The sequence below is a fragment of the Herpailurus yagouaroundi genome, unplaced genomic scaffold (assembly GCF_014898765.1).
Source record: "Herpailurus yagouaroundi ecotype Mexico unplaced genomic scaffold, PumYag 216, whole genome shotgun sequence".
Taxonomy (NCBI): Eukaryota; Metazoa; Chordata; class Mammalia; order Carnivora; family Felidae; genus Herpailurus; species Herpailurus yagouaroundi.
The window spans coordinates 16,046,594-16,072,053 of NW_024412447.1; the positions used below are offsets into that span (position 1 = coordinate 16,046,594).

Consider the following 25,460-nt stretch of genomic DNA (forward strand, 5'->3'; position numbering starts at 1 on the left):
TGCAGGTCAGCCACAAAAGCCATTCCTGAGTGGGCCCCTGTGGACACTGGGGCTACAGTGTGGGTGCGCCAGTTTCTCCTGGGGTTTCCTCAGGTCCCTGCTCTCAGCATATAGGGACACTGCTCCCAGAGAAGTGAATGTGTTCCCGTCAAGGCTGGCTTTATCTCCTCTGGGCCTGGAGGCCAAAGGAGCTCCAGAGGGAAGATTGGTCACCTCATGCTGTTCCTGTGTGCTCTCAGGCCACCAGAGTTTCCCTCACCGTCCAGCAGAGGTCACCTCCTGGTGAGACTTGGCCCCTGCTGAGTCTTGGCCTGCATCCCAGGTTTGCAGTTGTGATTTATTTCTGGCACGTCAGGCTTCCGTCACCAAGTAGCAAAGCCCGGAGGACGAGCTGCAAGATATCCTACTGTGGCCACGAGTGTCTGCTGAGGACCTGCTTCAGCCCTCAGTTGTCCCCTCTCCCCAAGGGGCTCTGAGACCTTTGGGATTCCTGTCACATTCACTCAAGGGCCTGAGAGGACCTAACAGTGAGTAGCTGGGCTGGTGATGGACAAAAGCCAGGCAACAGACAGAGAGGGAGAGGCTGTGAGCAGAGAAGATAGAAACCTCCAGAGCCATTAGACCCACTTTTCTCTTCCGAAGGCAGCTGGATGCAGAGTGGCAGCATTGACTCTTGAAGCCCCCCTCAGGGTATTTGCCTACAGAAAGGGGGTTCTCTGTTATTGTATTTTCAGACTTCGTGTTTTGGGGAGGGATGTTTTGTTCCAAAAAGGACCAGGTTCTCTACTCCCATCTGGGGACCCTTTCCAAAGGAGTCTTGGGAAAGGTGGGGAGTCAGGGGTGGGAGGGCAGGTAGGGAGGCAGTGGACAGAAGCACAAATGTGGCTCAATCAGGCCTAGAGCAAGGGAGTGGTCCCCTTGCCCCACCCCAGGACAGGTGAATGCAGCCAGAAGTGTGTGAAGCTGGTCAGGCCAGGGAATGGAGCCCCCAGCTGGGATGGCTTCCTGGAACGGGTCCACCACATCCTCTGCCTGTAGAGGGCTGGGGGAAGGGCTGGGAGCTGCACTACCCAGCTTTGGGAGGTGGGGGACGCAGACACCCATCTTGGGAACTTAAAAGGACCTGCAAGGAAATGGGCTTGTTTTTACAGGAACAGACATTTCTGTGCTCAGTTGGGGCTGCTGACTGGGAAGCCTGTGAGCAAGCAGCCCAGGCGCCTGCTGTTGGCAGAGATTGTTGTTATTCTAATTATTCCTCTGGTAACCAGGCACCCAGCAGTGGGGACACCAGGCTTCCTGGAACAGCTAGCCCTACTTGGCTGGTCAGCAAATTGGCCCATTTGATAGGCCAGGCCTTCCTGGGCCCAGAAAGGGCAGTAGAAGTGGGGCTAGAGGCAGCTTTGGCCCTGCTGAATGTTAACTTGTGCCCATTTTCTATCTGCCCTTCTTCCTGTTGGTAGATGATTTTCTCTGTTCCTCAAATCCTATATCTGAGGTAGGAGTTTAGTACTATGGTGGCCTCTATATTCCTCAGGCGCCTGGGTGGCTCAGTCGGTTGAGTGTCCAGCTTCGGCTCATCTCATGGTTCGTGGATTTGAGCCCTGTGTGAAGCTCTCTGCTGTCAGCGCCAAGCCCACTCGGATTCTCTGTCCCCACCCCACCTTACCCCTTGTACTTCCCCCACTCACACTCTCTCTCAAAAATAAATAAACATTTATATTCCTCAGGCAAAGCTGGCCAGCTCAGCTCCTGTGTCCAGGCCTGAGTATCCTGGCTTTGTACTGCCCCACACTGTGGCGGGACCACTCAGGGCTCACCGGCCATCATTTGGTAGGACATGGGGCATTCCGAGGATAGAACCGACCTGCCATCAGAACCCTGAGCCAAAGGGATACCTCCAACTGTTGACTCACATCCAGGGAGCAGCACTGGGCACGGCAGGGAGGAATGGCTGGGACACCCCAGAGATCAGGCTAATGGAGGAGGTGACACCACACACTGACAGGTGATAGCAGAAGCAGGGCCCATTAAGCTCTGCATCCCTCTGAGCACCTGGCAGAGTGCTTCTCAAAAAGCATGAGAGAAAGAAGAGAGAAAGAAAGAAAGAGAGAAAGGAAGGAAGGAAGAAAGGAGGAAAGAAAGGTTAGGAAAGTCCTGGTTGAGAGCAGAATGAGTAAGGAAGGAACAGTGGGAAGCACTGGAAGTGTGTTCCGGAAGGAGGGCTGTTTTCATGGAAGGACAGTTACACTGGGGGAGGTGAAAGAGAGGCTCTAGGAGCCCCATATTGAGAAGATGAAATCATGAAGCTTCTCACCTTTCCGCAAGCACAGAGAACAAGTAGAGGAAAAGCAGGACTAGCCTCATCTCCTCAAAGAGAAGAGAGAGCCCTTTAATTTGTCCTCTGCAAAATTTCTCTGGGGTTCTTTCTAAAATCAAGGGTGTGCTGGCCTCCTCAGAGCTAACCCTGGGGCTGATGGCCCAACCTTCTGCCTCTGGCCTGGGCTTAGGCCTGGCCTGCTGTCAGCAGGGGGCGGCAACTTACAGCGAGAACATCCAGGGAGCCACAGGGTTGCCTGGGGTTCACAAAAGTTTGCAGCCAGCAGGAAGACGCAAGCTGGGCTCTTTCCAAAGGGTTTTTCAACTCACATTTATTTTGAACGTCCACTATAGGCCTGTTCTGTGCCAGGAGATACAAAGATGAGTGAGAAAGGGTTCCAGTCCTCAAAGAGCACATCCCTTAGATCAGGACAGCTGCCAGCTTCTTTCCATCTCTCCTCTCAGAGCCCCTCAGAATCACCCCGGAGGAGCTGAGCATGACCCGGGACGAGGCACTGCCAGACTCGTATTCAGCACAGGGCTTCTATGAGAACTATGAGCCCAAGGAGATCCTGGGCAGGTAAGGCCTAGACCTGCCCCAGGAAGTGCTGTCTTAGGCTCCAGCCAGTTCCATGGGCCCATGGGCCCATCCCCAAAGCACTGTCCACTTGGAGAAACCCTCAGTTTGGGGTCCTGCTCTCCTGAACCGGGACAAATGAGAAGGGTATATACCTCTCCCAGCGGAATTCTCCCAGTACTGTTGACAAGCACTTCCAAACCCACTTTGCACCAGGGTCAGAGATCAGGGGTCAGAGGGAAGGTGATGGCCCTCGATGCTGAGAAAGAGCACTAAACTAGGAATCAAGAGTCCTAAGACCAGGCTCGTTACTCATCAGCTCCAGACAAATCACCCTCCCTCTGCCATCTTCGTCCCCCCATCCCCAAAAGCTCCTAGGGAGTTGGTGGATAAGGCAAGACATCTCTGTTGTGCCTTGGACCTGGGATTCTCCCTGGGGTGAGGGGCCCCTGGACCACCTGTACTCTGCACCCCCAGAGGAGTTAGCAGTGTCGTCAGGCGCTGCATCCACAAGCCCACGTGCCAGGAGTATGCTGTGAAGATCATTGACATCACCGGCGGGGGCAGCTTCAGCTCTGCGGAGGTGCAGGAGCTGCGGGAGGCGACGCTGAAGGAGGTGGACATCCTGCGCAAGGTCTCGGGGCTCCCCAACATCAGTGAGTAATGTCTCTGGGCCCCAGCAGGGTGCTCCACCATGATTCTGCTCTAATAACCCAAGTCAGGGAGTGCGTGCGGTCCCACCGTGCAGCCAGCCAGGATCCCCAGAGTGTCTCCTGCCCTGGAGACCCTGCCAGCCCAGCACCCTGAGGCTTGAGGTTCCCAGCCGCACCCTCACCACCCTGGAGACTCAGCTCTAAGCCTCCTCTTCCAGCCAGCCAGAGGTTTGCAAGCAGAACTGGCTGTGGTTGCGGGTCAGGGAATGGGGGTGTAAGGTCCCGGGCTGGCCCCTCCCTTAGCGGGACTCCTTTGAACACTGTTCTGATACCCCTTCCGGCTCTTGAAGTCAGTCGGAGCAGCTTTAGTACCCTCACCCCTGTGCCCCCCCCCGCTGCCTCTGCCCAGGCTCCTCTGCTACCTGAGACGAGTTAGTCATTTCCATTTCAGTACAGCTGAAGGACACATATGAGACCAACACTTTCTTCTTCTTGGTGTTTGATCTGTAAGTACCCAGTCCTGCAGCCAGCCACACCCTGGGGCCTGTCGGAGAACCTCCTAGTGTGGTCCCTACCCAGTGCTTCCTGGAGACCAACAGCCAGCTCCCTACACTGTGGAGGCCAAATAGGATCACCAATGCTTCAGGTCAATCAGCCCCGGGGTCAGGCTGCCAGGTCTCGAATCCTGGGGCCACCACTTATGAGCTAGATGGTTTCTTTAAGTATCCGTTTTCTCATGGGCATTACAGAAGTAATAATAGCACAGCAAATGGCACAATGTAAATGCTATTAATTATCAACTACAATGACGATGACGAAGGTGGTCATTCAATACTCATTCTGGACATTGAGGCTATAGCAATGAACAAGACAAAGTCCCCAACTTCATGTAATGATTTTCACAGAGAGTGAACAGAAAGCAATGATACATACACATAGTTATGTACATGTACAGATGCATAAAGCAGAGCAGGAGTTAGAGAGAGGTGGGGCTTCTTTAGATGGGGTTGTCAGGGAATGCTCTCCAGAAGGTGACCTCAGCAGAGGCCCAGATGAAGTGAGGGAGGGATCAGAACCAAGACCTGGAGAAGGACCCTTCCAGACGAAGGACAGAAGGAAGAGCCAGAGCAAGGGCCCCACCGGATGGGCTTCTTATCTTCCAGGATTGGCAAGGAAACCAGGGTGGAGTGGGGCAAGCTTGTGGAGTTGGCAGAATGTGAGGCCAGTCTATACTGAAGACCGGATTTTGCAGGCATGTCAGCCATGGCAAGGACTTTGGAGGGATGAACACATCCCTCTTACTTTTGAAAAACATACTACTGACTATAAGGAGGCAAGAGTGGAAAGGAGGAGGCCAGCAGTATTGAGGCAAGACGCCCACCAGGGAGGCAAGCAGTAAAGGATGTATTTGGGGTGTGGCTCAAAGACTGACATCATCGCTGTCGTCATCAGTGTCACTATTCCCCTGCTTCTGCACCAACAGGGCTACTGAGACAAGCTCCTTGTCACAGGGTCCACTGCCCACAGGGGGCCTTTCAGCTCTGAGGGCCTCTGTTTTCTCAAGAAAGGAAAAATGATAACAACCACTGTGCCCATCTCACCAGGCTCTGAGTATTGAATTCGACGACACAAAGTGCTCTGTGAACAATGTTTTCAGACTTATCATTTTTATCAGAAAGGCTTCCCAGGGAAGGGAACTGTCCAGCTCCTTGTCGCCCCACTCCATTGAGTCATCACTAAAGGCTCCATGAACCACCACCATTGTGTGGTGTCTTGATTCCTCCATACATAATAGCTAATTTTAGGGACTGGATTTACTTGAGAAAATTATTCAAGTAGGTTTTGTCTTGTTAGAATGTTTCATACTGTAGCCATGCTGAATATGTGTACGGTTATTTTCTTCCAGATACAGTATAACCTGGCCTGTGTGTACAATTAAACTGCCAGGTCCATGAGGCAGCAGCCCGTTGTATCTTGCCCAGTCCCCAGTGTTTACTGGTTAATCTTTCTTATGTTGCTAACAGTGAGTTCTTCTAGTGTCTTTAAAATGGAATTAGAATAATAAAAACTGGATTCACACATGGCCTTTCTGGAACACAGTGCAGATATTGTACAGATAAGGCTCACCTCTGTAAATTCTAAGTTGTCTCCTCAAACAGAACCCCCCTCCCTGCCATACCAGCTAAGCTCAAGGGTTTTCTTGCCTCTATGACAGTGGCCAAATTCCTTTGTGTCCCAGGAATCCTGCTGCTTTCCCTGGAGGGGTGGGTGAGGAGAGCAGGATGTACCTTTCCTATTTAACCAGGGGAGACTTTCCCAGGGCTGCCCAAGATTTAACCAGCTGCAGCTGTCCCCAGCTCTGCTCGGTGACACTGCCCTGTAGAGCCCTTGTGGGCAGCTCAAATATCCCTAACCTTTGAAGAAGTTGCTTAGGGAAGCTATTTTTAATGCTGCCCTGAGTTGCCCTCCAGGGTACAACTAGATTGTTTTAGCAGCGACCTCTTTCTACTACATCATTCCAAGAAGTGGGAAGATTGAACTGTAATTCTTACTCCTAAAATAGGCAAACTTTGCTCTCGCAGCACCTGCACTGTTGCCTCTACTGTCCATTCCTGGGAAAAATCAGGACACTCTTGTCCTGATCTGGATCTGGGGCCTTGGGCCAGTGGCTCAGGGTCCCTCTTTCACCTCCCAGCTCTGATTTTGGCCCTGATAGATCCCAGTCAGTGTGTCGCTTCCACAGGTGGGGGGACCTTCAGGCTGGTGCCATCCCACCCCCAGTGGGGGAGACACTCACCCTCGTGCTATCCCACCCTTTCGGTTTCCACTCTTCTTCTAATCTGCCTAGACAACCCCTCTGCTCACTTCCCCAGCTTCTTCCTGCAGCCCTTGGTCCTTCATGGGGAGCGGTCCACTCCGTCTCTGGAGACATGAGGGGAGGAAACAGGTCTCTGGGAGTAGGGTAAGAAGGGGGTGCTCTTGGGACCCATACAGATACAAACCCGCCATCCCCACAGGATGAAGAGAGGGGAGCTCTTTGATTACCTCACTGAGAAGGTCACTCTGAGTGAGAAGGAAACCAGGTGAGGATCCATTTGCCCCTATTGCCACTCCCTGCCCCAGAGTCCTAGCGATACTGGCACCAAGCTCTTGGAGTGAGAGCAGCATGCATTTGTCTGGGCTGGGGGCATGCACTGCTGGCTTTTGTAGCCTCCCTCCCTCTTTGGCTCAGCCTAGATGGTCTCAGCCTGTCCTCCCACACTGGCAGTGTGGTGGGTATATGGGCTTTGGTCTCCCTGCTTGCTACCGGGCCCTGCGGAATAGGAGATAAGAGTGACATGTGCCTGTCCCACCCCAGAAAGATCATGAGAGCCCTGCTGGAGGTAATCTGCAATTTGCACAAACTCAACATTGTGCATCGGGATCTGAAGCCTGAGAACATCCTCTTGGATGATGACATGAACATCAAACTCACAGACTTTGGTTTTTCCTGCCAGCTGGAGCCAGGAGAGAAGCTGCGAGGTCTGGTAACGTGGCCTTGGCCCATGTCAGGGGCTCGGGTCTCTCTCATCCACGCTCCCAGGAACAGAGATTGCCTGGATTTCTCCCCTGATTTCCGCTCCCAGAATAAAAATCCTACCATTTCAGGGCTAGGTGTCTCCTCAGGTAAGCCTCCTCCCAGGGCTGAGCCAGGTTCCCACTACCTAAGTTCCAGGCCGGGATGGCTAGACGTGACTGAGGAAGCAACAGACCCAGCCCCCAGGCCCTGCCCTTGGCTCTGAAGGTGGCCAGTGTTAGAAGAGTCCCAGCCCAAGCACCATTTTGCTTTTGTCTACATTTTTTTTCTTTGGATCTTCCCCCTTCCAAGTGCCCCCTGGTGACCTGTCCTGAATGTAACTATTTCTGCAGAGGTCTGTGGGACCCCCAGTTACCTGGCCCCTGAGATCATTGAATGCTCCATGAATGATGACCACCCAGGTTACGGGAAGGAAGTGGACATGTAAGTATGTTGGGAAGTGACCCAGAAGGGCAGGGATGCCCCCGTGGCTAAGAGCACCTGGCTGGGGAGGGGAGGAAATGGCAGGAGCTACGGCCAGTTCTCCTGCCTTCCTCCCTGTTCCACCTGATACCAGGTGGAGCACAGGCGTCATCATGTACACCCTGCTGGCTGGCTCCCCACCCTTCTGGCACCGGAAACAGATGCTGATGCTGAGGATGATCATGAGTGGCAACTACCAGTTTGGCTCACCTGAATGGGATGATTATTCAGACACAGTGAAGGACTTGGTGAGAGACCAATCCTTCTGGCTCCTCTGCTCAAGAGAGGGGGAGTCCACCACGGGGGAGAGAAGCAGATCATGCTACAGAATGGAGGACCCTACTGGGAAAGACCTTATGTCTTCTGAAGTGCTGGAGGGGACCCTGCCTTGATGTTTTCAGCTCCCCCTTCCTTATTCTCTCAGGTTTCTCGCTTCTTGGTGGTGAACCCCCGGGGCCGCTGTTCAGCAGAAGAGGCCTTAGCACACCCGTTCTTCCAGCAGTATGTGGTGGAAGAAGTGCGTCACTTCAGCCCCCGGGGCAAGTTCAAGGTACTGAAGCTCCCCTCCCACCCAGGGCAGGACTCAAGTCCAAGCCCCTAAGTCCCTTTCCTTCCCCCAGGGACTCCTTTCACTCACAGCGTTTCCAGAGCACCTGCCCTTCCCCTCCCACCCATCCCTGTGATGGCTCCAGCTCAATTTCTGGCATCAGAGAGGACAGATGTCACCCATCTGGCTCCAAAAGCCCACATCTCTGCAGATGCCGGAGGGGTGGGAATGATAGGGGGAACACTAGGAAAGGCCCAGCGGTAGGCACACAAGGCTTCATAGCAATCACGCTCAGGGACTCCCTGCACTGGAAGGGGAAGGAGACAGGCCGGCAGGGACTGGGTCCAGCTTCTCAGTTCTGGCTTTCCACAGGTGATTGCTCTAACAGTACTGGCTTCAGTGCGGATCTACTACCAGTACCGCCGGGTGAAGCCGGTGACCCGGGAGATCGTCATCCGTGACCCTTATGCCCTCCGTCCTCTGCGCCGACTCATCGATGCCTATGCTTTCCGCATCTATGGCCACTGGGTGAAGAAGGGGCAGCAGCAGAACCGGGCTGCCCTCTTTGAGAACACACCCAAAGCTGTGCTCCTCTCCCTGGCTGAGGAAGACTACTGAGGGGCCAGCAGGTGGGGTAGGTGGGGCGGGGGGCGGGCAAGGAGGGAAAGCCACAGAAACAGAAGTTGAAGGAGTGAGATCATGTCCAAGCCTCTGTCCAGAGCGGGGTACTTGGGCCTGGCCAGAACCCCTGCACCCAAGGCCCCCATCCCCTCTCAGAGGCCCTGCACAAGGGCAGGGCGCTCCCATCACACGTCATCACACGTTGGTGAGTGTGGTTAGGGCCTGTCCCCATAGAGGGGAACTGCTTCTCTACTTCCCAGCTGTAAGCACCATCTCAGGTTCTTCTCATGGGAGGCCCAGAGTTCCAGATGCTTGCGCGCCCTTCTCTTAGGGTCCCAGGGTGAGGATAAAAGAGAATAGTCTGAGATATACAATCACAAGAGGTTTTACTGACCTCACAACATCCAGTGGCACCGTGGGAGCAGGTTCTTTTCTAGGGACATATGTTTAGAGGCATATGGGAGCCCTGATCTGATTAACAATAGAAAGGGAAGGTTCTGGTATTTGTCTGTCTGGAATATCATTTACTTTGTGACTCTCACAATACAGTTTTGTCTGGTAAGTAATTCGGCTCCCCTAGACCCTTTTAAGACTGACATTGTGCTTTAAAGAGCCTGGTTACTGCATTCTATGTACGGTTAGCAGAAATTAGGTTCCTTCAGAGGCATGTGAAACACTACAAATGAGGTGAATGAAAGAAGTATTTTCCTTCTACAGCAATTTGCTTGGAAAACAAAGAGAAATGGGGAAATTCTGCCTTGAGAAAACAATGTTGGATCCCTGAATCAAACATTGATTTAAATTTTTAACAAAGTGCCTTTCAGAGCACTCTGGCCCAATTGTTTGAGTACTGGGCCCTATACAGTTAATATCTGACCTCTAAGAGAAACACCCAGCTCTTGGCCACAATCAATAAGTTGGGCCCCTTCTTCAGGAGACAGTGGCACCCCTCCTCTGAGGTTAGAGTCCTCTCCTGGCCTGGTGAGAGATGCCTGCCACAGAGGAATGGAAGAGGGGTAGGAGGCCGTTCCTGAGGCTAAAGTTTAAGAGTCTGGAGTTTGGCTGTGTCTGGAACGTGGCCAGGGAGTGACACGGGCACCATGGGGCTCTTCTCTTTGGCTCTGCATAGCTGTTCACAACTCCCCAGGCAGTCGGCCTGCACTGGATGCACAACGGAAGCCAAGGTTGTCTGAGGCTGAATCTGGAGTGTTGCCCATCCTGGCACCAGAGAAGAGGAGAAAGAATGGACATTTGTTGAAAAGGGGTCTGGAGTCTTACTCCACTTTCCTGCTCTACCTCCTAGGGCCTGCTGTGGTCCAGGGTGCGGGAGGACATGATCTAGAAAGAAGCCTGGGGTGAGGGTGCTCCTGGGGCAATGGGGAGAAGGGCCCTGGGACAGGGTGGAGGAAGTGTGAGTGAACAGCCCTGAGAATCTGCTCTGGAAGGCAGGAAGGGCAATGAGTAGTAACTTTAGCTGCTGGTGGTTTAGAATAACTCAGTCAAAACAAACAAACAAACAAAAAATCCTGTCAGTAAGAAGCAAAATGTTGTAGTGCCAGTGAGTACTTCATACTTTTTAATGAACTTTCACATATGCTCCTTCATTTGCCATTTCTCAATAGCTCTGGAAGGGAGGGTCTGTTCACCATTTTAGAGACCCAGCAGATACTAGAAAGATGTAAATATCCTGCCCAGAGCCAACTACTGCTTCATGGGCACAAGAGATTCAGTGGCAAACCCAGCTTCCTGGTTCCCAGGCTAATATCTTCTCCATTACTTTGTCCTAAAAAAAGGAGGTGAGAGAAAGTCTTGGGCCTCAATGTGTCAAAGAAACGTCTGCAAACCTGACTTCCCGAGGCCACAGAAACTGTGGTCTCTTTTCAATCCTTATGGAACCCGTAATGGGAGGAATCACAGGGAGATCAATCAAAATAAATGTACAGATGAGAGTGTAGAGACAGTCCCAGTAGGAGACTCAGGTGCTAGCACTAATCATCTGTGTGAAATGAGCAGGTCCCAGCACCTCCCTGAGCCTAATTTTCCTTGACGGTAAAACAAAATGGTTACAGAAAATGACTTTTCATGTGCTTTCCAGTTTGAAGGGTCAGTATTTCCATGACCCCAGGCCATAACCTATTTATGTGGCCATTCTACCCCCCTGTCTCCGCACACCCAGTTAGGAGGACAAGAACAGAAAGAAAACCTTATGGTGTGGGACACAAAGTCTTTCTGGGTGCTGAGAGCTGGCAAGAAAAGGCACAAGTCGCCCTGGGCTCTTTTGCTTCTCATGGCAAGTGCTGCTTGTTCTCTTTTCTGTGCCCAACTCTGGGTGCAGACGGAGGTGTGGAAGCAGTGCCAACACCAGCTCTGGTGCTGTCTGTGCTCTGGGAGACCAGGACCTGACCCTCAGCCCCCAGATCCCAGGCTTCTTACCTGGTGGTGACCCGGGCCCGGTGGTTGGCGGAGCCATCAGCTGTGTCGATCCACGATGCCCCCCGGAGGACACGCATGTCCTGGTCAGTGGCCGGGTACGGTGATGCCGTCCACTCCCACACGTTGCCCATGAGGTCATAGAGCCCTACAGCACAGCAGGGTGGGGGTCAGTCCCAGGCTGGCTAGTACCCGCCCCCCCCGCCCCCACTTATGAAGTCTTTAGGGGAGCAAATGCTTCTCTGGTGGTGTTTCTTTCTGCCTCATTGATCAACAGAATGATCCCACCAAACAATTTGTGAGTGTTGACAGCAATGTGAAAGGAAATCTTACCATAGTTATTCTGTGGGGGGAAAGCATTCACTGGGGAGACTCCATGGAAGCCATCCTCAGCTTTGTCACCCTTGGGGAACTTTCCCTGAGAAGGAGAAATTTAGACTAAAACATTTACCATCCTGTTCCAAGGCAGGTGTCCCTGTCTACCCAGAGGAAAACCAAGGTCACCTGCTGTGTCATCTGGGGTGGGGTGAGGGGTATGGGGCAGTGTTCTGAGGTACCCATCCTGAGCTCCCAAACTAGTCACCTCATGCCCTCCACCATCACCTCCTGGCTGGATTAGGACGGGTATGCTTTCCCCTGTGCCCACAGGGGTCTAGAACAAGCCTACCCCACTCCCACTTTCTCCACTCTCAGCAGCTCCCACTCCTCTGCCTTGGACCCCATGTGCTTCGGTGCCTTGGGAAGAAAGGCTCTCCTCCCCTCCTCTGTGGTCAGCACCACCTGCCATCTGCAGAACAACCAATGCCCACCCTGTGCTCTCCTGTAACACCTCTTCCCCTTCTACCACCAACAGGTGTAACTCTCCCTCGTCTGCCCTGACTCTATCCTCATCTGTTCTTACCACCAAAATTCCTGAAAAAAAGGACCCTATATTTGCTGATGCAATGTGTCCAATGTGTTCATTCTTCTCATTAAAACTGGGATTCATCTTCCACTGGTCTATGGAAGCTGCTCTTACTAAAGGGGAGATAGAAGGGGCAATAGCTACTACGTGCTAGGGCTGCTACATTTATCGCTTTTAATTTAATACTTACAAGGTTGTGAGGCAAGTATTTTCTCCCTTTAAAAAACTGGCAACTGAGGCTCAAAATGGCTAACTTATCAAAGATTACAGTGAAGAAGTCAGATCTGTCTTTTTGCAAAGCTCTGATCCAAAGATCATCTAAGATCAGTTTACCCCTCAGGTCCTTTTTAATGCTACCCCCTGAAACGCTGACGCTGTACCACCTCACTCTCTAGAGTCTCCCTGGGAGATGACATTCTTGCCCAAGATGTATGCTGATGACTCCCAAACCACTTGCTCCGACCCAGACCTCTGTCCTAAGTTCCAGACTTGTATTTTTGACTTTCAGCATATAAATGACCCAAAGGCACCTTAAACTAAGCTGATCTTAGTTCAGTGATCAGTGATCTCAGTTCAGTGATCAAGTTCTAGCCTTCTGACCCCAAATGCATATCATCTATTCTGGATAATGGTACACCATCATCCTGTTGCCCAAGCTTAGATTCATGCTCGAACCCAACTCTCTTTCACCTCTCCACATCTGATTAATTACCAAACCCTGTCTATCTTCTCAGGCACGCCTCTTCCATTTGGCTTCCTCTCCATCCTGCTGCTACTTAATTCACATGTTCAAAATCCCTTGTGCCATTGCCACAGCCTCAAATTCAGAGACCGCCCCCCCCCCCCGCCACCATTGCAGCTGTACTTCGTTGGGTCCTGTGCAAATTAGCAACTAGCATACTCCCCAAATCAAAGATGCTTTTAGTCCCCTCTGTTGACTCCCCACTGCCTACAGGGTAAGATATAACCGTATCTTGGCACACCTGGTCCTTCATAATCTGCTTACAACCCACTGCCTACATCATCTCCTACACCCCCCATTTCACTGTGCTCCAGCCTCTCTGAATTTGTCCCGTCTCTGAACACACAGTACCCTTTCCTAATACAATGCTTACACTCATGTTGTTCCTTCAGCTGATAGTGCCCTTTCCTACACTTTTCACTTGGCAAATTCCAATCTCCATCAGGTTCAATGTCATCTTCTCTGTGAAGTCACCCCCAGCTCTCTCAGGCAGTCATCTACTCTTGCAACTCTTCAGTATGTAGCCCTACCACACTGTCTTTTGCTTTAGCAGTTTGGTAGTTTATCAGTCCCATTAGAACACAAAGCCCTCTGAGTCCCACAGCCCAATGTGCCGCCTAGCCTACAGCAGGTTTCGATCAAGGCTTTGAGAAGGGAGAGGGGTGAGGAATGTATGCCTTACCTGCCACAGGTTGGTGCGGTTTGGCTGGAACTGGTTTCCCCATGGATAAACCTGACCTGCCAAGAGAGCAAGGAGATAGCAGGCGTGGGAGAGGTGAAGGGTTGTGGAACAAGGGAAAGACAGAAATAGTGAGGGAACCAAAAGGAAGTCAGAAGGTGATGGGAAAAGAAGAGAGAGATTACTTTTATTTCCCAGGCCTGTCCCTTCCCCTCACTGTACTGCACTCAGAGCCCCTGGCCTCCTGATCTGCTCCAGGACAGTGCAATCCCAATTGTGGTCCTGACTCATGCCAGTCTGTAAACTGTTACTGGATCATGTCTAGATTAAGTACAGAAATTGGGGGTAAGAATGAAGAAACTTGTCAACTAGACTTAAATTGGATAAACAAACAAGCAACCTTATTAGTCACATTAATAATTTTGACTACTGGGATAGCTGGTGTTCATTCAAAGAGTAGCAGAGGTGTTGAACACGGGGAGTTGCTGCTTCCTGCTCCTAACTTTTTGTTTAGGTGGGATTGCAGAACAACAGAGTTATGAGCAAATAGTGATTCTTTAGTCCCTTTACACCTATGGAAAAGGCAGTCTAGGTAGTGCTTTTCTTTCCCCCTATGCTATGGTGTTCTGATCATTTACTGAAATGTAACATGTCTGGGTGCAATCTCCAAAAATGACAAATTTTCTGTCTGTTCCTTCATTCCATTTTTCCACTTAGTAATTTTTATGGCATTGTACATTAGTATGGGTGTGAGATGGATGAGAATTGAAAACAGGAACACCGGCCCTTTGCCACACAGTTTAGAAGACTGCTCTCGGGAGTATGGACCCGTCCCACCCTTCAAAGCCCCCCATGCAGGGTAGTATGGGAGAAGAATAAAGGGGAGTCGCGCTGCCGACTCTATACCCGTCAAGCCCCCTCGGGCAGCAAACTCCCACTCTTCCTCGGTGGGCAGCCGTTTCCCCCGCCAAGCACAGTAGGCACGAGCGTCATTCCAGCTCACGTGTACCACTGGGAGCTCCAGTCTCTCTCGGATGCCAGAGCCAGGACCTGCAGGCTGACAGCCAGGATGAAGTGAGACAGACTTCTGGGAGCTCATGGAAGTCTGAGGAAGGCTAGGCTTAAGGTGGCTGAGTTCAGCTTTTACCACTAGATGGAGCAAGGAAGTTGGAGGAGACAGCCTGGTGAGCGCGGAGAGGCCCAGAGTCAGAAACGGAAAAGTGGGATGGGCGATGGGAAAAAAGATCAGGGCACAGGAAATAGGGTTGCTTGGCTGTGTCCTCAAAATTTATGGTCATTCTTTTTAATTCCATATTTCTAGATGGGCAACGGGTCTAGGGAAGCCAGGCCTCCAGAATAAGAGTCAACAGGGGCAGAAAACAAGGCAGAGGAACCAACTCTTACCTGTCTCCAGAATGCCCTTTCCACTGGAAGCCACCAGAGAACAGACTGCAAAAAAAGGAAAAGGCATGACTGCAAGATGCTCTGACCCAGCAAGGTCACCTTCCTGACTGACACACAGGAGGCAGAGCAGACACTTTAGGCTGAGACTCGGGTGGTCCAAGTAGGGCTGTTTCTGGAACCTTTAAAGCAGGACATCTCATGACCGTTATTGGAGGGGATGTTGAGATGTTCTTTTGTCAGTTCATGGAGTAACTTGAACCCTACATGTGACCAGATCACCAGACTTTTTACAAAGTCTCTCTAGGCAGAAACCAGCACAAGGTTAACGTCTCGGGAGTACGTGTTCATCTGACTCTTCCAGGGAGGATCTCTCTTGCTTCCTCCCTGCCTGCGGCTCTCAGGGGTGATTCTCTCTTATGGCCCAGGTGACCCCATAACCCACAGGATTCTCTGTCCAGGGCCCACTCCTTCAGCTGAAAGTCCAGGTTCTCTCACCTCCATCTGATGGGCCACTTTGTTTCTAAGCTCATCCGAGACAAAGTCCTCAAAGACAAAACTCCACCCAAACTTCTCAGCCTCTGTCCGGTACTTTTTTTCCCTGACAAATTCCCTGAAAAGAGAGATATTTCACTTGGTTAAGCTGCTACAGTTCCAGGTCCCACTGTCCCCTCCTGCTCCAGAAAACCTCATATATCCTTCACCTTTAAGTCACACATCACAGAGTTTCCGTCAACAACAAGGAATTGACATTGAAGTCTGAGTAGGAGATTTTCCTTTAAAATCTGTTGCTGTATGTGTAATTCACGTAGAGTAAAATTCACTCTTTTAGTGCAGTTTTGTGAGTTTTGACAAAACTTATAGTCATTATCACAATCAAGATATAGAGCAAGTTTATCAACCACCTCCAAAAATTCCCTCATTTCCTCTGCAACCATTGCTGCTTTTTGTCCCTATAGTTTTGCCTTTCCCAGAATATAAATTCACATACATCAAATCATACAGTATATAGCTTTAGAGTCTGGCTTCTTCCATTTAGCATAATGCTTCTGAGAATCACCCACGTTGTTGCCAGTATTAGTTTGTTCCTCTGTTTACAGAGTACCATTTTATTGTGTGGAGGTTCTGTATTTTGCTTATCTATTCACCACTTGCAGGTCATTTGGGTTATCTCCAGCTTTTGGAGATTATGAATAAAACTGCTGAGAATATTTAAGGGTGGGGAACAGGTCTGTTTTCTGAAAGGTCTTCATCACATCCCCACTCTCACAACGATCATGCGAGGGAGGCAGAACGTGATTATCTCCATCTAACAAATGAAAAAAAAACGGAATCAAATAAAAATGATGTACTGAAATTTTAGAATGGATTTTCACACAGTTTGGTATGGTTTAGCAAATTTTAGCACGTAAAATTTCCAGGGTAAGATGGATTGTTTTCACTGGGCTAATAGTACCCCGTCTGTGCCAGCCCTCTGACATGAGGAGACATTGTTCACCCATGAAAGGGGCATTGAGAATGGAGGAGGTGATCAGATGTGGTAGCAACAGCTATTCACCAACCTCAGAGCATCTGAGTAGTTTGAAAATCTTTCACCAGAGAGGCAGAGACAAATCATGGGGGGTTCTAAGCAAAGTTTAGGGGCTTGCCAGAGGTCTATCATAAAATAGGTCATTAAAAATAATAAATAAATAAATAAATAAATAAATGTCATAATTTGAAATATAAAAGAACACACACTGTTCATCTATCTAACTAGCTATTTCTGGTTGTCATGATGTGGTGCAAACCTGATCAAAAGTGATTTCTCCTTCAATTTTAGTAACTTTCCTGTTTAAAAATACTTTTAAAAAGCACATATAAGCATGGAGTGCTGGTTGGCTCAGTCAGTTAAGCGTCTGACTCTTGGTTTCGGCTCAAGTCATGATCTTACAGTTCGTGAGTTCGAACCCCGCACCAGCTGTATGCAGCCTGCTTGGAACTGTCTCTCTCCCCGCCTTTCTCTTCTTCTCCCTTGCACTCATTCTCTCTCTCACTCTCAATATAAATAAATACTTAACAAAAAAGCACGTATGTGTAATGCATATTGTATTATAGAAAAATGAGAAAGCATAAGTATATGAAAAGAAAAAAAACTGAAATCATCCATTATCAGACCAACTAAGATAGATAGATATAGATATAGATATAGATATATAGATATATATATATATATATATATATATCCCTTACATAGTGTTCCCTGTCCTGCCCCCTCCCCCTCCCAGGAAGGATTTTTAAATACCTTTAATAAGGTGCTTCCCTGGAATTATTTTCATTTGGAAGTCACAAAAACATGGGCAAAATCTGTAAACTAACACAATGCTGCATCTCCCAGTTCTTTTTTTTTTTAATTTTTTTAATGTTTATCTATGTTTGAGAGACAGAGAGAGACAGAGTGTGAGCGGGTGAGGGGCAGAGAGAGAGGGAGACACAGAATCCAAAGCAGGCTCCAGGCTCCAAGCTGTCAGCACAGAGCCCAACGCGGGGCTCAAACTCATGAACTGTGGGACCATGACCTGAGCGAAGTCGGACACTTAACTGACTGAGCCACCCAGGTGCCACAAATACACTAATAATTGTTATGCTTACTCTGTCTCTTGAGTAAATTTTTCCCCGTAAATTTTTATCTTAAAGAGTTTTAAGGCCACAATGCAACATATAAGTCATTTCCCACATTTGCTTTGTCTTCCTGTTCCCTCCTCTTCCTTTTCCCACTCCTCTCTCTCTATATTCCCCCTGTATCATTTGAAGGTAAGTTACAGGTATCACCTGGATCATTCCCCACTTTAGCCTTTGCAAAACATACCACCTTGAGGAAAGTGAGGCGGCTCAACAAGGCTTCCTAGATTGAGTTGGAATCACAATGCTTGTCCTAAAACAATGCCAGTTCCATAAGTAAATATAAAGGATATTTAAAGACTCCCAGCTACTATGACCCTTCTCCCAATCCCTTTTCCCTGTGGAAGAGGTTTTTGTTAAGTGTTTGACTTCTGCCCCTATTTCTCAGTGTTATATCCAGTGTAATGGAAAATCCACTGGCTCAAGGGTCAGAGGGTTTGAGTTCCAGGTCCAGCTCTGCCGTAAACAGAGTCTCCAGACTTCAGATTCTTCACCTGAAAAATGGAGACAGCACTTATCCCATATTACTATTGCAAAGATGATATGTAATAGTGAACAAGCTAGTTTGCTTTTAGCTATCAGGAACGAAAATCAGAAAGAGCCTTTACTGCTCTTAGAATACCTGATGTACCTGAAATCTTTGTTGGTGACAGGAAATATATCAATGGCAAAGGGTTTTACTGTCACCTCCCGGACAGGCCCTTCACCATCTCTGCCATCTGGTGAATTTGTTCCCATCTGGAATCTCCCACCTGGTAGCTGGACCATGCTAGTAGCCTGCCCATTCCCTGCAGAGAAAAAGGAGCATCATCAGTAATACATGAATATATATAAAACAAGTGACAATATTTGGATCATACGTAATATTCATAATGATGTAATGAAAAAAAAAGGCAGCTTAAAAATTTGGCTTTAAATTCTTGTTCTGCCACTTAATTTGTTGGGTGACCTTAGGCAAATAAGTCAGTCTGAGTTTTGGTTTCTTCACCTACAAGATGGAGATAACATCTAGCTATTTCATAGGTGTGGCTGTATGAATTAAAATTAACATGTGTGAAACGTTGTGAGTGCATTGTAATTATTCAACAAATGTTTATTTTCTTTCTTACTGCTCTATTACTGTACACAACTCTTTGTCCCAGCTAGGTAAATCTAGACACTATACCCTGAAATACATCTAGCACATCTCTACCCACACTTCTGCTCAAGTTGTTTCTCTGCCTCTTCCTCCCCATTTCTGAATGATTTTCACTATTATATCATATGCTCCAGAAAGAAAAGGACTACATTTATTTTGCCAGTGTATTCCTGGCATCTAGCATAAGAGCACGATAATTAGCAAATAACTGAATGAGGTCCTTCATATCTACTGTTTGAACACCTCAGAAAATCAGAATTAGAAATATCTTTATTATTTATTTTTTATTTTATTTTATTTATTTTTTATTTATTTTTGGGACAGAGAGAGACAGAGCATGAACGGGGGAGGGGCAGAGAGAGAGGGAGACACAGAATCGGAAACAGGCTCCAGGCTCTGAGCCATCAGCCCAGAGCCCGACGCGGGGCTCGAACTCACGGACCGCGAGATCGTGACCTGGCTGAAGTCGGACGCTTAACCGACTGCGCCACCCAGGCGCCCCTATTATTTATTTTTTTAACTTTTTTTGTTGTTGTTGTTGAGAGACTGAGAGCACGAGTGGAGGTAGGGCAGAGAGAGAGAGGGAGACACAGAATCTAAAGCAGGCTCCAGGCTCTCAGCTGTCAGCACAGAGTCCAATACGGGGCTCGAACCCACGATCCGACTGAGCCACCCAGGCGCCTCAAAAGGATCTTTAATTCAACCCCCTTATTTAACAGGAAAAAACCAAGACCCAAAAAAGAGAAACCACTTAAAGAACTAGTTAGCAGGGACAGCACTAGATCCAGGTCTCCTTACTTCCAGGTCAGCACTATTTCCAACCTGCTACACTTGTCTTCACACTTTGGGGTGTTATGTTTCTGCCTAAGGATGTCTAAGAATTATAAGTTCCTCAATGGCCGAGTCTACCATTTTTTCATGTTTCTCTGTCTTTAGCCTTCTTATTCTCATTCTGACACACACTGATGATTTCATCTACTTCAAGGGAGAAAAAAAATTTTACAGGGAAATCTCAGATTAAAAGGGAATTAAGAAACAACATATAACTGCAATGTATGAACTCTGACATTAACTCAGTAAATAAACTATAACAAACACAGTAGATGAATTTGAAAACACTAACTGTATGTTTAAGGATATTAATGACAACTGTTAGTTTTTTAAGGTAGAGAAAGAGTATGGTGGGTTTTTTTTTATGACTTCTTGTCTTTTTGGCTATTCATGCTGTGTATTTACAAATAAAATTGTGTCGTGTCTGGATTCACTTCAAAAAGGCCCCAGGGAAGGAGAAAGTGTGATATACCAAAATAGCAAGATTAGTTATAAACTGGCGCCTGTTTTTAAGCTGGGTTACCGGTTCATAGGAGGAGGTGTTTTTATATTCTTTTACACTATGTTCGAAAGATTCCAAAATAAATTAAAAGTGAAAAAGCAGTTAGATAGGATATGAACATTAACCATCTTGCCAAGTTGGCTGCCTCTGGCTGCTCCAAGCCCATCCCGGAAGCGGGCGGAGGGGCCACGGTCTCTTTCCCGACCTGGCAGGGCACCCACCCCTTCCCTGATGTTTCCTGGGGCACACAGGGTCAGGGGACAGGCCAGCACACTGACCTAGCTCGAGCCACGGGCCAGACAGGAGCAGCGGCAGAATCAGCAGCGGTGGCGAGGGGCCCATGCCGGTAACACGAGAAGCACGCCGCACCGTAAAGCCCTTCTGCGCCTGCGCCCTGCGTGCACCGCTTCGGCCACCGTATCGCTCGCAACGCCTCCTTAGCGTTTCCCTCACAACTCCCTTTGGTCAAAAGGGCTTGGTTAGTCCCAGGCTGCGGCTGGGTATGGAACTTGTGGAGCCAAAGAGATTAGTGTCCAGGGGCCCTGGCGTTCCACAAGCTCCTCCATTACACTGTGAACAGAACATTTCCACAGACTTTCTACCCATTTATATTCAAATTCCTTTTGGGCCCTGGAATACCATTTCAAGATCACAGAAAAGGTTTCAATTTAGTATTTATTGCACACCGTAGGCAACTGCCAAGTCCTCAAAAACACAAAGCTTTGCAGCACACAACTTCACTCTCAAGGGCTGTGAATGAGATCTACCAACTGTAAAAACAATTTTGTGGAAGCAGGTGGGAGAGAACAGTAACTTGGGTGAAAGACGACACTACAGAGTTTGGAATGGTCGGGCAGGTCTTTCAGCATAAGCACAGGTACAGACAGGGGTGTGAAAATATGGTCCATGCGAAAATCTCCTTTCCCTTAGCCCCCATGCCTTTAAGGGTGTTTTTCCCTCTGTCTCCTCTATTTCTAGTTTCCTCTCTTCATACTTTCAGTTTATTTATATATAATGATCAACTCCCTTGCCTCTACTTCACCCATCTTTCTGCCCAGTACAACTTTCCTGGGGAGCATTTTAGCAAAAGTACTTAAAAGCATTAAAAGTCCAAACAAATGATTCCAACAGTTTTACTCAGGAATTAATACTAAAGAAACAGGGATGCTTTCAAAATCTTAAGTTACTTTAAGTATTATTTATATTTGCATAAAAACCTACAAGCCTGACAGTGGAGAACTAGTAGATATATTAAAATACATCAATTAGAAGAAATTATTAAACCATTAAATTTGCTTTTCAAGGAACATTTAATAACAAGGTAGGTAACACACTTGTCTAACACGGTACTTTTAGATCATGGAAGCTAAAGCAAAACATCCTGTTCACTGGGTGAAAACAGCCTGCTTAATGGTGTACACTGCAGTGAAATTTAAAAAAATACTGTAATTATAATTTCAGAACTTCAAAATTTGAGTGTCAGTGTTCTTTTTTTTGTATGGGAAAGGAAAATGCTTTTGAAAATCATTTGAAGCTTGGACGAAAATTCCATGGCTATATTCTTAGGATCACTCTGTAGTCTTCATGATACAGATGACACAAGGGAAGCTTCAATTCAACCTTTTAGAGAAGACATTCCAGCTCGCATGATCTCATCAACCAGGAGAATGTTGGTGGCAATCACAGTGCTGAAAGGGGACGGAAAGATCAGATGGCTCAGATGTGACATATGAACCCCAAACTGCACAAATTATATCCAATTAAGTTTCTCCTTTCCCCTCAAAAATATAGAAGGCTAGTTTAGTTTTTATACTTTCAGATGATTACATTTTTATGAAAACAAAAACAAAAAACCCCACGTAATTAAACATACCAAGTAAGAGTATGAGGATTCTCTAGAGGTTATTTTAGTTTTGGCTGTCTCAAACTTACCAGGAGTGAAGAAGCTGTTTCTTTACACAATAGTTATCCCATATGCCTACTTCAGCAGCTACCATTGGCTCACCTGTAAAGTAACCCAGTATTCTTAAAATCACACACAGAAAGTTGGAAGATCAGAATGCAAATAAAACAGAGTATTTTGTGATTTGCTCATCACTGATTATTCTCATTATCCAAAGTTCCTCAATTAGTCCAATTTTGCTCCAAACTACGATCTCTACTCAGAAGACATCCAGTAATAGTAATGTGCTATTTGGTTACCAAATGTTTGAACATCTCTATTTTTCCAGATGCATTCTTGTTTGTTCATATTAAAGTAGAGCACTTGAACTGGCCAAAATGGGCCTACCAATGTCCCTCATTCCAGAAACCGTTTCTACTAATGTGAATGTATGATGCTGTTGACAGTAACAGGTCTTACAAATACTGCAGGATTCTGTTATCTTTCTTCCACTCTACTTTTCTCCAACATTCTTTTGTTTCCATTTTTTATCCTCCCTGATTTTACCTCACCTGAATCTAGTTCTCCCCCTACAAATAGCTGTGTTCTCTTACCTGTGTTCAAGTCCACACCTACAAGTTGACCTGATTCTGAATGTTCTGCTTGAACTTTAACTAGTGTTTCTTGAAGGTCAAAACCAGAATTCTGAGCAAGAACCTAAACAAACAAATTTAATCCTTTAAAAGACAGAACCCTAAGAAGTGATAAGAACCATAATTCCAATTAGTAAAAACAAAACAAAACAAAAACCCCTTAAGATAGACCAGTATTTATGTTCATATCAGAGAATAACTAAATAGAACATTTGTTACTAACCAACTCATTAACCCACCCCAAGCCCAGCAATACACTGGTCATAAACTATATCCCTAAAATAGCATACAAGAGAAAACAAAAGAGCAAGCTTGTACTCTAGTATAACTCCTACACTGCAAACTCTTATCTCCTGCCATCTGAAACTTCAGTTATTCAACTCCCTTCCACAGGAACCGAATACATTTGGATAAGAGATACCCGGCTCTAGTTATGTTAGGGAGAAAATGAATAAAACTTGTTTACTCAAAGTCTACATTATAAAAATGCCATTATCAAAAAGCTTCCATCAGCTAAATCATTTTGATGTAGTTAAGAAAACTGTTCAAGTATTCATACCTTGGGAATAATGAGCAACGCATCAGCAAATGCTTGCACTCCAAGCTGGGCCCTGCCCTTTACACTGGGCTTATATTTAATCAAGGCTTCTGCCATTGCCACTTCCACCGCACCAGCACCTGGAACTACACAGCCTGTTGGGGGCGGGGGGACGGAGAGAAATGCTAAGTTGCAGAGAAAACAAAACTGTAGAATCATTTTTAAGAAAATTAAAACACACACAAAAGCCATCCATTTCTTGAGAATTCGGCATAACCACCACAGTGTTAATACTACACTTGAAAGCAATACAAGCAACACATCAAATAGCAAAATGGCCCAATTTAACTAGTACTTGGAAGCTCTTGCAAGGTCTTAACATTAGTTCATTTATTTGTATCCACTTTTAATCACGATATGCTATAAAAAAGCCTCGCATACCATCACAGGCATTTTAAAGGGAAGACTTTACTTTTGCATGGTGTCTGGCTGTGTAAATTACTGATAAAAAGAACACAGTATTCAGCCATGCCTTTCACACTAGCAAAAGAATATACAATAAGGATCTTACCATCATCAATAGCATTTTTAACAGCCCTCAAGCCATCTCTTATTGCATCTTTGATTTGAGTGAGTGTGTGCTTATTTGGTCCTTTGACCAATAATGTGACAGAGCGAGGGTTGTTACATTTCTCAATAAAGGTGAATTTCTCTTCTCCCTATGTGAAAAAGATATTTTCAAAAACAGGATATGGTTATACAAAGAATGAAGAGGGGCTTATGGAAGAATAAGTAGTTTATTAATAAGAAAACAACATACCAATCACATTAAAGCAAATAAACTACTTCATATAAAAGAAATGTGACTTTTCCCATCAATGGCTTATCATTACTATACATAAGCATCAAAATGTATGGAAACCAATCAAAAATATGATTCTGGGTTTGAATGAATTCATGAACGAAACATCATTGTATTATCATCTTCAGAAAGAAAATACACTCACCAATGTATATTCATAGACAAGTCCTGCATGTCCCAAACAATCAGGATTTAGGTCATCAAAAGAATTTAGAGCTACTCCACCACAAGCAAGAGTCAGCCTGAAATATTCGAAGTGTTTTAAGGGAGACCTGTAAGTGGCTTTGTTATGTTTGAAGAGATTAATAATTTTTAGGAAGTGATCTTTCAGAACTACATACCGAAATTAGATATTCTGAAATGTATTTTAACTCAAGCCTTTTCATTCACCACCAACCAGCTAAAAACCAGTCTTTTCTCCTAATTCACCATTTAAACCAGGCTTTCAAAGTTAGGAAATACTCCTTTGATAAGAAATCTAAAGGCGAACAAGAGCTCTTTACTGTGGTGAGCTCTGAGGAAAAAGTAGTTCTTTGAAACCCCTTGATGCTGTCTCTCGACATGGTTACATACATACACGTTTCGTGGCTTAAAATTAAAACAAGCATATACCAAAGTTCACAGCAGCATTATTCACAAGAGCATTATTCACAACAGGACATTTGAGGAAGAAACTCAAATGTCCACTGATAAATGTATAAATAAAACGTGATATATTCATACAATGGAGTATTGTTCATCCTTGAAAGGGAAATGAGATTCTAACATATGCTATACAACATGGATGAACTTTGAAACTCTCATGCTAAGTGAAGAAGCCAGACACAAAAGGACAAATACTGCATGATTCCCTTACAGGAGGTACTGAATTTAGAGACAAAGTAGAATAGTATTTACCAGGAGTGGGAGAAACAAAGTTATTATTTAATGAGTAGAATTTCAGTTTGGGAAGATGGAAAAGTTCTAGAGATGAATGATGTAATGGCTGCACGATAACGTGAATGCAATTTAATGCCACTGGATTGTAATTAGAAAAAATGAGTAAAATGTTAAGTTTTATATTATGTGTATTTTATCACAATAAAAAAAGGAAAAATGTAATTACAGGAGAAAAAGCAATCCCAGTTAACTTGCAAAATAAGTAAAATTTACATCACCAAGATAATCTGGTATCTGTACCTTTCCATATTTCTCCTTTTAGCCCTCCGCAGAGCTACTATGCCTTCTTTTGCAAGAGCATCTAAGGAAAAGGGGTCAATTCCCTGTGTCAAAAACAAGTTAGTTTTAATAGAAGTCACCTTAAAAATAACAATGAATGATACAGGCTCATTTATAAAGTAAAACTTCATTCTCACCTTTTGATTAATAACCACGAATCCTTTATCTGAATCACCACAGACTTTCTTTTTCAGTTCTATTATTTTTTTAACTCTATCTTCAATGAATTTTCTTTCAGCTTTTACAAGCTTCTCTCTCTCTTCTGC

At 46.6% G+C, this 25,460-nt stretch overlaps 3 protein-coding genes and 1 non-coding gene across 5 annotated transcripts in view; 1 reads left to right on the top strand and 3 right to left on the bottom strand.

Annotated features, from left to right (window-relative positions):
* The first annotated feature begins 361 nt into the window (after positions 1-361).
* PHKG1 (phosphorylase kinase catalytic subunit gamma 1) lies at positions 362-8,766 on the top strand. Its single transcript, XM_040456232.1, has 10 exons — positions 362-527; positions 2,792-2,896; positions 3,371-3,549; positions 3,998-4,052; positions 6,564-6,629; positions 6,905-7,068; positions 7,456-7,546; positions 7,680-7,833; positions 8,010-8,135; positions 8,505-8,766. The coding sequence occupies exons 2-10, from the start codon at positions 2,814-2,816 to the stop codon at positions 8,748-8,750; spliced, it is 1,164 nt and encodes a 387-aa protein (XP_040312166.1). The 5' UTR covers positions 362-527; positions 2,792-2,813; the 3' UTR covers positions 8,751-8,766.
* Positions 8,767-9,778: 1,012 nt separating this feature from the next.
* On the bottom strand, positions 9,779-20,447 carry SUMF2 (sulfatase modifying factor 2). 2 transcript variants are annotated; one of them, XM_040456234.1, is made up of 9 exons: positions 20,320-20,447; positions 18,202-18,358; positions 15,408-15,522; positions 14,913-14,957; positions 14,415-14,565; positions 13,512-13,567; positions 11,517-11,601; positions 11,187-11,331; positions 9,779-9,971 (listed from the first exon to the last, which is right to left on the bottom strand). In XM_040456234.1, the coding sequence occupies exons 1-9, from the start codon at positions 20,381-20,383 to the stop codon at positions 9,887-9,889; spliced, it is 903 nt and encodes a 300-aa protein (XP_040312168.1). In that variant the 5' UTR covers positions 20,384-20,447; the 3' UTR covers positions 9,779-9,886. The 2 variants fall into 2 exon arrangements, with proteins under 2 accessions (XP_040312168.1, XP_040312167.1); XM_040456233.1 differs by having other exon boundaries at positions 18,193-18,358.
* A 250-nt stretch (positions 20,448-20,697) lies between these two features.
* CCT6A (chaperonin containing TCP1 subunit 6A) overlaps positions 20,698-25,460 on the bottom strand; it is a 10,260-nt gene continuing 5,497 nt past the window's right edge. The window contains 8 exon segments of the mRNA XM_040456249.1: positions 20,698-21,729; positions 21,974-22,046; positions 22,538-22,640; positions 23,136-23,269; positions 23,686-23,833; positions 24,122-24,218; positions 25,156-25,238; positions 25,332-25,456. Coding sequence (XP_040312183.1) covers positions 21,657-21,729; positions 21,974-22,046; positions 22,538-22,640; positions 23,136-23,269; positions 23,686-23,833; positions 24,122-24,218; positions 25,156-25,238; positions 25,332-25,456 — 836 coding nt within the window. The 3' untranslated portion in view covers positions 20,698-21,656.
* On the bottom strand, positions 23,507-23,646 carry LOC121017859 (small nucleolar RNA SNORA15). The gene has a single exon (XR_005784928.1). It is a non-coding gene; the product is annotated as a small nucleolar RNA SNORA15 (small nucleolar RNA).